General features: G+C 31.8%; 1 protein-coding gene across 3 annotated transcripts; it reads left to right on the top strand.

The window, feature by feature from the left end:
* LOC113846956 lies at nt 1-8,237 on the top strand. Of its 3 annotated transcripts, none has more exons than XM_027475740.1 (12): nt 1-222; nt 615-694; nt 1,090-1,218; nt 1,460-1,760; nt 1,875-1,993; nt 2,399-2,531; nt 4,408-4,484; nt 6,076-6,273; nt 6,720-6,909; nt 7,050-7,228; nt 7,459-7,559; nt 7,637-8,237. In XM_027475740.1, exons 2-12 carry the CDS (start codon nt 623-625, stop codon nt 7,785-7,787), a joined length of 1,650 nt encoding a protein of 549 aa, XP_027331541.1. In that variant the 5' UTR covers nt 1-222; nt 615-622; the 3' UTR covers nt 7,788-8,237. The 3 variants fall into 3 exon arrangements, with proteins under 3 accessions (XP_027331541.1, XP_027331540.1, XP_027331542.1); XM_027475739.1 differs by having other exon boundaries at nt 21-154; nt 621-694; nt 7,637-8,180; XM_027475741.1 differs by having other exon boundaries at nt 34-222; nt 7,649-8,120.
* Nucleotides 8,238-11,159: the final 2,922 nt, after the last annotated feature.

The raw sequence follows: 11,159 nt of genomic DNA, 5'->3' as shown, positions 1-11,159 counted from the left end.
ATGTTGTGCCTCACTGGCACTGGCTCTTTTTTGCCGCTCAAATTCCCCGTTACTCGATTTTCGTTGGTGGCTTCAGTTGAGAGAGGATGACGAAGTGAACTTTGCACTCTTCGCTATAGTAATCGCAATTTCTTTTGGAGCCTATCGTGTTGCGGTGATTTCTTGCTTGGATTCTAAACTTAGTCCGTGCTTGTTTGGTTGCTGAGCACTTGCACCTTTTTGGTACGATTCAACGAATGCATTACGCAAAGATTACTGAAATTCATTTTTTACTTCGCTTCTCGCAGATATTAATACGAATGTGACACGCCGATATTCTTTCCTATTTTGGATTTTTTTGCATCTATTATTTCATGCAATCAGGTTCATATGTGAAATTTCAATGAATTTAAAATATGTAACGGGGAAAACGAAACTATACAAGAATGTTTGGGAATGAAAAATAAGTAGAAAGTGTTAGTGAGTAAGGTCTGGATTTCGTATTTTAGCATGTTAATGATAAATCAGTGGCAGGGACTTATAAGTGCCGATGAGGAACTTCTGCTACCACGAACTATTGCTATTATTTATTATTGACTTGTGATTAGTGTCTGACTTCAAATTGTTGACTGCAGCTGCAGTCATGGATCCTGATGAGGAGTGCTCAATTGTTCTTGAATTATCTGAAAGTGATCCTTTCTTTGACAAAAAGAAGGTAAAAATAAGATAACCGAGTTCTTTAAATTTTGCTCAAGTTTTTGCTTTTTTGTTTTTAATCTTTATTGCTCAATTTTCGTTGTTGCAAAAATTCCTTAATTACTCAAAAAAAGAAAAGAAAAGATGGAAGCCTTCGGTTTGTTGTGATTATAGAAAATATATATTCCTTACAAGAAGTTCTATAATCGTTTCTCATTGAGGAGTTTTTAATATGACAATTTAAGTGCAAAACCAAATTGCAGCAAACTACTCCATATTATTTCACCATACATGTAAAATTTAAAGGCAATATAATTGCGGAATGTTCAAGCTATGCTAGTATCTGCCTCTGGTTTACTGTTTTTGAGTCCTAAGCTATTTCTACTTACTGACTAATCTGCATCATTTTATCAGAAATTACTACAAAGTAAGGGCTTTAGTCCCAAAGAACGGATATATCTCAGGAGCTCCTCAAAACCTGGCTGGATGAATGCTACTGTAGAGTTGTTACTTCAGATTGCACGAATCATACAATTAAATGAGGTTACTTCCTTTCTGTCCTTTGACTAGAGTTAGGGGATTGGGGTAGTCTTGGGATTTCTCACACGTGTAAAATGTTAAAAAGTTCTTATACTTTCATAAACATGTAACCAAGGTATCTTCCTGATCCACTTAACGAGGAAAACTGAAATGCATTGCATATTTTTTTTGGTCTTTTTCTACTCCCCATTTTCACATTTGGGAAGTTAACAAGTCGTGAATTAACTGATTTAATGAGCTGCAGCTGGAACTTTATTTTGCTGAAGATGATGCATGCACGTCTGTGGAGTTTTACAGTCCCAGGAATGAGTTGGAGGCTCTCAATTCTATTATTTTGCTTGCTGACATATCACTTTCTACTTGTACACATCTCCAAACAAAAATGCTACAAGGGTTACGCCAAACAATTCTTGATTTGATTTCTGATTTTGGAGACAAAAACAGTATGAAGGGAGTAATTGAAAAAGACCGCAGTTGTGATCAAGAAGAACGCTTGATAGAATGGGGTGAAAGCAATGGTGTAATGACACAGTTAAAAATAGCTTGTAAGCTTCACTGTATTTTTTTTAGAGGATGATTTTCTTTCCTTTTCACAGGTATTAGGTTTACTTTAATACATATAATACAAATTCACCCCCCCCCCCTTTTAATCTACACAGATATTGAAGGTTCTGGTCGGGGTGCAATAGCAAGAAAAGATCTAAATGTTGGAGACACTGCTTTAGAAATACCTGTGTCCATTATCATTTCTGAAGAGCTTGTGCATGAAACTGATATGGTATGTTTCCTTGTTGAAAAAAATGTGAAAATAGTTTATTTAAACTTCTTTAAGAAACCTAAAATAGACTAAGTGCCATTTGTTGCAAAAAATTATTTAACGAATAAGTTATCTTTGACCTCTACATTCAACATGGTGCCATATTATTTTAGAGTTGAATGTAAGTACCTATTTTATACCTGCACTTCATGTATCTTCTGCTCTGCAAAATTCCCTGTAGAATACTTGTTAGCATGACCATTCTTAATAAATGGGAGCATCCTCTCTTATCTATCTAGTTGATAAGGATATGCACATCCATTGTAGGTGACATTATTCCTTAAAATAAATAGAAAAGGAGAAATGTCATATGTTCACCACTCCATTATGTTCTTAACAACTGATAATTGTCTTTATCCAATTCAGTATGATGTCTTAAAAGAGATTGATGGCATATCACCTGAGACAATATTGCTATTATGGAGTATGAAAGAGAAGTACAACTGTGATTCAAAATTCAAAATTTACTTTGACACACTCCCAGAAAAATTTAATACAGGTAATCTTACCTTACTATGATATGATTTATACAAATTCATAGATATAAATTTTGTACAGATCCACTAAATTGCAAATCATTATGATGCACAACCTTTATGCCTAAAAACAAATACAGGTGCTCTCCTTGGGTTTTGATTGTGATGACAATGTTGTTTACATACACGAACAGGTAAAAGCACCATTGAATATGATAGTATCAGAAGATTGAGTGGATAGCCTCACTTCATGCCATACCAAATTGTTGAACTATAATATTAAATTTGCCAAACCAATCCCTAGAGGATTTTTTAAGCCCATAAAGGGATTTGTGGAGATGACAAACAAGTGCAAAAGACTCCCATTGAGCAATAAATCTCAGAGTTTGCTCTGTATAAACACTTTCAGCATTATCATCATCAAGAAAATTGTTCTTGATATGTGGTTGATGAAAAGGCTAGTGACAAAATGCAACTATAACCAAGATCATGTGAATATAAATTTCCTAAATGAAAAGTCATTTTTACCTCAAATGAGGTGTCTCCATCATAAGCCTTAGGACAATGAAGTTGACCATTTGAACCAACCTTAACTATAAAGATTCATTGACAAACAAAAATAAATTTCCTAAAAGGGAGAGGAATGAGGTATAAAAAACTACTAGTTTGAAGTGCACACATTTCCTCAATCATAGCTTGTCTCTACCGAAGATGAGATAAAAGTATCACATGCAGTTTTAGGAATTGATATGACGGACAAGGAAGAAAGAAAAATCAAAATGTGAATAAAATGAAATGATAACTCAAATTAACGTAGTGAGGATAAGAGATGCTAGTAAATTTTATACCTTTTCTGTGAGCAAAGAGGTATAGCTAGAAGTGGTGGAGGAGCTGGCATTGAAAAAGAGTCTGTCTGTAGTGGCTTTAGTAGGAGTACTAGACTTGAAGGTTGTTAATTTCGATTGACTTGGAAGTGATGAACATGAATGGATACTATTCAAGCATTAAGCATCAATGATGGGTTTAACATGGCAAAGACTAGAGGAATAGAAATAAGATTGCAAAATTGGACCTTGGGAGTGGAGGAAGGAAACCTAAAAAAAAGCGTTGACTCAAAGAAGGTAAAAGTAATCAAGACTACATATTGCAAAGAAGAATTGCGATTTTACCCTTTTGTACTTAATATAACCAAGAAAGATGTACTTGAGAGGATATGCTTGAAGGTTTGTCAAGAAGACCGATATATTTTATGTGAAGTTTTTTTCATATAGGGATATTATTCATATTAAATTGCTTGCTTCATGGTTAAGGAGACTTGTTATGACTGCAAGGCCTTTTCCTATTTCCTTAAACATGGTGATTTTTTTTTTCAGAAAATCAATGCAGTTTTATTTGATAGTTTTTTCAATCATGCATTAATGGATTATTACTCAAAAAATAAAAAATAAAAACTCGATGCACTAGAAGGATGTTACATATTGCATTAGATGATATTGTGTATATTAATAAGTTGGTCATTCTTCTAGAGATCTGATTGTTTGGCATGTTCTTTGAGTATTTATTATTCTTACATAAGTTACATTGGAAACATAGTTATTATAGGCTTTGATCGTAAATGACCTTGATGAACAATTCCTTAATTTCTTTTTTGTGTTTTTGAACTCTATTGTGGTGTTTTGTGAAATCTATATTGAATTTTCTTGGAACCACTGAGTGGGCTGAATGATAAGTTCAAAAGGAAGGCTGTAACCAGATCCCTAACCTAATTACATGGGCTTAGGTAAATAGAGATGTAACATTAATATATATGGCATATTTGTGGGAAAATAGTTGTCCAGTATGAGTTTTATGTTTTCTTTCCCATGTTTTTCCAAATAGCTTTGTTATTTTATCTTGCAGCATTGAGTTTTAGCATCGAAGCAATTACAATGTTAGATGGAACCTTGCTGTTGGAAGAGATAATGCAAGCACGACAGGTAATCTCAGTTGTTGCTAGGATCTGACCTTCTTTAAGTCTTTATTGATCAGCTTGCTTTTTGATTGAAGGTTTTATTCTCCTTTGAGGTGTAGTAAAAGTGTTGATAATCAATTAATAGTTTATTCAGGATTGAAGTTATTGATCATGTTAATGTTAAAGGGTAATGTGTACCTTGTCCTGCTAAGGATTATTTTAAAATTCAAAAAAATGAGCCAGAATTGGAAATTACCCAGAAAATATAGTTTGTTTAAATGAGGGATCATTTGAAGGGATTGCACCGCCACTTGACTCTTATTGCTGGTATTATATCCCATCACATGCAATAATCTCCTTTGATGGCTTTGTTTGTAATTTTCCTCTTCTTTTTTCGCTTTTCTGGGTGAAGAAAGGGTATTAAAGCTTAAAATTGTATTAATCCACATGCTGATCTAAACTGATGCATTTAAGATTTGTACCAATACAGCTGCTTGCCAAATGGGATACTCATTTCAATTCCTTTGTGTTATGTGGACTGGACATTAAAACGGTTTTCATATATACTATTGAATAGGCAGGTGAAAAGAGGTAGAAACATCCAAATATATATGCATGGGTTTACACAACTTTGCTGAACATGAAGATCTAAAGCACAATTTTCTGTTGCCGTCTGCCTTGAGACCTGATGACTCATGGCATACTAATGCAACTGATTTTGGTTTTTGATGTAAGAAGTATGCAGTATAAAGAATACGGGAAACTTACACTCTTCTCTATACTTAAATTACATTTCCCTCTATTTTGAAAAAGGAAAATCCTTCTTGGTAGAAGATGAAGATGAAATGAGATGAACATGTTATATCAACCACCCACATGATTTCGACCATTTCTCACTTTTTATTTCATTTTTTAGTTTGTAACTTAACCAAGAAAATAAAACCACCTAGGATTTGTCATTTATTTGTGCAATAACTTACATACCAATAAGCACTACTGTCTGAAAATTTATACTTTCCAACCCTAAGAGATGAAAACATGTTACACTAGTCCATTTTAATATAAATGAATCTTTTAACGGTAGTGATGAACTATGGATAAAAGATTCGTTTATATTTAAAGGGTAGTGCTTCCATGGACATTTTCCTCTCTGTGACTCTTTGTCATCGGTAGATGATTTTGATAGATTTGAAACTTTATAAAGATGAAACGAAATTTTAAACATACTATTATCACCTTTGGTGCTCCATCCTAAATCTTCATTTCATCTTCTAAAATTTCAAAAATTGAAAGTAAAGAACCAAACCAGCCACCATTGACGCCAATAATCTGAGCGAAAAATAGTTCTTAGGAGCCTTGTTCACGTCAAACTTGGTTTAGTGTGACATATAGTAATCTCTCAGGTGATGAGAGTGTAATTTTTCAAAATAGAGGATTGGTTATTGTCATTTGAGGGAATGTAACTTACTGTAAAGAATTAGACACTCCTATCCATTTTTCTCTTCTTTGGGTACATGTTTAATACTGGTGAACTGCTCTTTTATTTGTTCACTACATAGAGCTGAAAATTGCCCACATGTGAAGAATGACAATTTTCTTTGTTCTTTCTTTGTCAGCACCTGCATGCTCAATATGATGAGTTGTTCCCTGTTCTGTGCAATGATTTTCCTGATATATTTCCACCAGAGCTGTACACATGGGAGAAATTTTTATGGGCTTGTGAACTCTGGTACTCTAATAGCATGAAGATAATGTATTCTGATGGAAAGCTGAGAACGTGTTTGATACCTATTGCTGGTTTTCTTAATCATTCCGTATGTAAATTCTCTCTCCTCATGTTTTCTCCCCTTGCCCCCTTTCCTTTTGAATATTTAGATTAAAGTTTATGATCTTCTAACATTTTTCATTGATCACTGAATTCAATGAGGAAACTAAAGGTAATGGAATTTGAAAATAAAAGGATCTGATGAATTACCTTATTAAGAATAGCGCATACTTCTGGAGCAGGTCTGGCATTCTTGTAGATTTTAGATTATTACTGCAAGTTGATGATACCCATTATTACTGCATTTCTTTTAATGCAGCTTCATTTCTTTTAAATTTTAGAAAATCAAGTTGATTACCCCTGAATTAGCAGTTAGTGATATCAGCCATGATTTTTCACAATTATTTACTTTAAGAAATACCCAGATTTTGCGTAGCAACATTTGCGACCTATAAATCTTATTTCTCTTATTTCTTTTTTGGTTCCTTCTAACAGCTGTGCCCACATGTTATGCACTATGGCAAAGTGGATCCTGCGACAACTTCACTAAAATTTTGTCTATCAAGGCCATGCAGATCTGGAGAAGAATGCTGCTTAAGCTACGGGAACTTCTCCAGCTCTCATTTAATCACCTTTTATGGTTTCTTACCACAAGGAGACAACCTGTATGATGTCATTCCGTTAGGTAACATTACCGCTCCATTCCCTCGCCTCCACACGCATCACGTGTGACGCCCCTTCCAGGATTTAATGCGCCTTTTGTTTTAAGTTCGCTGAGCTAGTGCTGTCTGTCATATTGATATTCTACCTAATTGTAATTTGCAGACATTGATGGTTCTGATGTTGATTCTATTGTGGATATGCCCGTCTCCAACTGGACGACTCACATGGTGCGTGGTACTTGGCTCTCCAAGAATCACAGCCCATTCTCCTATGGCCTTCCCTCTCCATTATTGGACCATCTTCGGAAATCTCGAAGTCCCACGCTGCAGACGAAGACTTTTGTACTGTTCTTTCTCCTTCCGATCTTATCTTATTGCAAACTCAATTTTACAAAAAAGTTTATTATGCAATGAATAGTTTGACCATACTGCAGAAAAGAAAACATTAAATTCCCCTTTACTCCTCACTCCAAATCATTTCAGGCAAATTTCCTATAATATAGCTTAAAAATATTGTAGATCGTCAGATTTTATCCTTTCACGTTTTAATGTATAAAATATTGCTTTTACAGTTGCAAGGAAACTTGGAAAATGAGCTGGAAATTCTTGAAAATCTCAAATATATCTTTGATGACATTGTGGACAATATGGGCGACATCGATTTCGATAACAGGTAATAGCCTCAATCAGATAATTGCAGAAAGAAATCATGTAGTTTCTTCTGATGACTGCACTTTTTGTCCTCTTTAGAGAAAACTGCAGTTGGGATGAAAAATTGGGTATGGATTTTAAAAATCTACAAAGACGAATTGCCGGTTCTGTTTCATCTTCGTGTCACACTGGTATGGACATGCTGAAGAGTGAACTGTGCAAGTGCATGGCTGAGGACATCCGAGGCTAATTGAGCATGTTGAAACGTTGTGCCTCTAAATCACGAAGACGTTGATTTGGAAGCTGTAGTGTAAATATAGACAAAAATCCATGAAGCTTTCTGTCATTCGCTATGCGGCCGAACTTGGTTGCCCCACTCTGACACGGACAGCTCAGAAAGTCTTTTCTAGGTGAAATGGAATTTTGAATTTTTTATGATTCCAGCTTTTTTCAGGGAGAAAAAGCACTTGTTGGCCGTGGCACTATTGGCGCCACGTGTTCTTTGTGCAAATGCAAAGCCTACCATCTAAAATGCTTAAGAGGAAGATTCGCCTAAATAAAGCAACGCGCACTTGCATTGCCTTTAAAATATGCGCACTTGCATTGCATGCATATTTTGTATAAATTTATTTCAAATTGATTTTATTAGCGTTTTTTTAGTTTAGCTTAATTTAAATTTTATTTATTTATTTCTTCGTTTTTAAAGGAAAAAAATATTTCTTTAGATTTAACATAAACTAAACATGCTTTTATGGGGTCAAATAATATTAAGTGTTTAATTAAGTAAAATGATACTTTTAATATGTTTTATTCTATCAATTTAATTGTTAAATTAAGTAATGTTATTATGATGATAATGTATATCAAATTTTACATAATTTAAACATAGAAGTATTGTAATAAAACAATTTACTTTTACTTTAAATAATACTCTCTGATTTTTTTATAAGGAACAGATAGAGTGTTTTTTTTTTATCTTAATTATAAGAAATATAAGATACATTTTAGATGTATTAATTGTTAATTTTTTTATATTTTTCTTTTATTATTCTTATTAAGCATATAAATTATTAATTACACTATTTAATATTATGAGTATTTTAAGAATAAAATTTATATTTATAAAAAACATAACTGATTTAATTATTTATTTTAGTTCTTATAATTTAATTTTTTATTTTTTAATAAAAAAAAATATTGGAGGGAATATAACATATGTTAAAATAAAGTGAGATGACAATGTATTAAACAATTTTAAAAATTAATTTAAATTTATAAAATTGATTTATTTTATGAGAACGCTAAGTTTAATAGTTAGATTGATATAATACTATCAATTATGTTATTTTATTAAATTTGACATTCGATAATGTATGGTCTTGTCCATTTATTAATATTTTGAAACAATATTTATTACATTACATTAAATTATTAAAGTGATAAGAAAATATATTAGATATAAGCATAGGATAATATAAAATATTTTATACTAACAGTGTGTTAATATGAATCTGGTGTGTATTAGTTAAATTATAATTATTAGCTTGACCAATGTTAGAGTAAACTTCTGTACCCTATATGGATAAGAGTTTGAAAATGAATCCTAGTCACACTTCATGTACTAACTTCCTATTTTGTTTTTGTTTTTTAGTAGTCTGAAACAATATTTTATTTTATACATACAAACTGTGTTCAATCTTGTCTCGTAGAAAAGAATTTATTTACCATCTGTGACATAATGATATTATCATTCTTGGTGAATCACAAAGCCAAGTGACTAAATGAAGGAGTATTTTCATATCATAGATTTATAAAATGACCAAAACTCCTCCCTCGTCTTAACTCCTTTCCAAGACAGTAAACACCATGTTAAGAAGCTTCCCTTGAGGTAGTGCCAACTATAGAAAGTGTACATTGAGCGAGGACCCTCAAATGTTCTTTACGGGTAAGTGAAGCAGAATGGTACATAAGAAGAAACAGCAATAGAGCACGAGAGACCTTGAGGTGTAGGTTTGATAGCTGAAATTTTTGGCAATTGCATCAAGTATAAATGAGTGTTGTTTCTACTAAGGTCGTGCTTTAACTGCCAACTCATAAAATATTACTATTTGGACTTCACTTTGAAATGAAGTAGTGTGTGTAAATAAGAAAGAACGAAAAGAACAACAATCACGTAAGAAAGTCGTAGTACAATAAACAATTCTCAAAAATCAACAATATTGAGCTGAAACAATGAAACAACAATTGTTAGATTGGAATTTAACAATAATGAAGCAAAATCCCAGTCCTCCTTTCAGACAATCCTATTCAATCTTAATGTTCATACTTCTAATTAAAGATGGAGTCAATTGATACAGGTTTACTTCAATTTATTGATAGTTTACCTTTCTGCTAAATTAAGAAACTTAATTTCTTATCTTTTCTCAATTTAAAACAAACATTATATGTAAAAATTCATAAGATTACACAATTATTATTTTTAATTTTTAGGATATCAAATAACTATGACAATTGACTCTAAGTTCTAGCTTATTAACTAATTTTTTAAATTTTCATCTAAGTTTTATTCGTATAAAAGTCACGAAATAAAAAAAATTAAAACAATATAAAAACGCTATAAGATTTCTATATTCTTTATGCACTTTACGACAAAAATCACTTTCTGATTAAATAAAATGCCTATCGAGGTACCTCTAACCTACCGTTAACAAAACCCTTTCTTCAGCAAGTCAGGATATTGCTAGCGTGCCCGTTAGAATTTGCGTTTTTTTTATAAATATAATTATCACCTTAAAAATAATCAATAAGCATTCTTAATTTATTTTTTAAAACAAAATTTTAAAGTTTATTTATATTTATAATAAATATGTCCATACATATACACACAGCTTATTTTCACTTATTTCTTCTCCGAAATAATTTTTTTAAGAAAATACTAGGAACATATTTTTTTATTGACTTAATTTAAAAAGGAATCAAAGCACTTATCTTATAAATGGTTTTTTTTAAAGCTTTCCTTCATAAAATAGGTCGATTAGAATAAATATATTAAAAAATGTTTATTAGCATTTCTCAAATTTTTTACTTGCTTCATTTGGTTTATAACTTTTATTGTTTTAATTTAATGTTGATTATAATATATTTTTCCAAATGAAAGATAAAATTTTTGTTAACCAATGATTTTATTAAATATTGGTTAAAACTATATTTTTTATTAAAATCATATTGAAATTATGAAGATGAATGCTTTGTTATGTTTCGGGCCACCGAAGAAACTGATATGAAGAAAAAAAGGAAGGTTGGTAAGTGACGTCTGATTAGGATCCATTTTAGGTACAAACTCTATTCAGTCTTTATAGAAAGGAATAAAAAACAAGAGTTTCTCCATCAGTAGTGACATAATGACATTATTGTACCACCCGAAATCACGAGCCCAAATTACCAATGGAAATAGTATTTTTCATGTCAAAGATTTAGAAAACAAAATAACTAAAACTTTCATGTGTTTTGAAAAAATATACAATAATATATATATATATTAAAAGCTACTAAATATTACAATTTTTAATAAAATATATTATTTATTAAAATTTTAATGTGTGTCTATAGTCATGCAATTAAA

The sequence above is a fragment of the Abrus precatorius genome, unplaced genomic scaffold (genome assembly GCF_003935025.1).
Source record: "Abrus precatorius isolate BTA unplaced genomic scaffold, Abrus_2018 Scaffold8, whole genome shotgun sequence".
Lineage (NCBI taxonomy): Eukaryota > Viridiplantae > Streptophyta > Magnoliopsida > Fabales > Fabaceae > Abrus > Abrus precatorius.
This window is presented reverse-complemented; position numbering and strand designations above follow the sequence as displayed.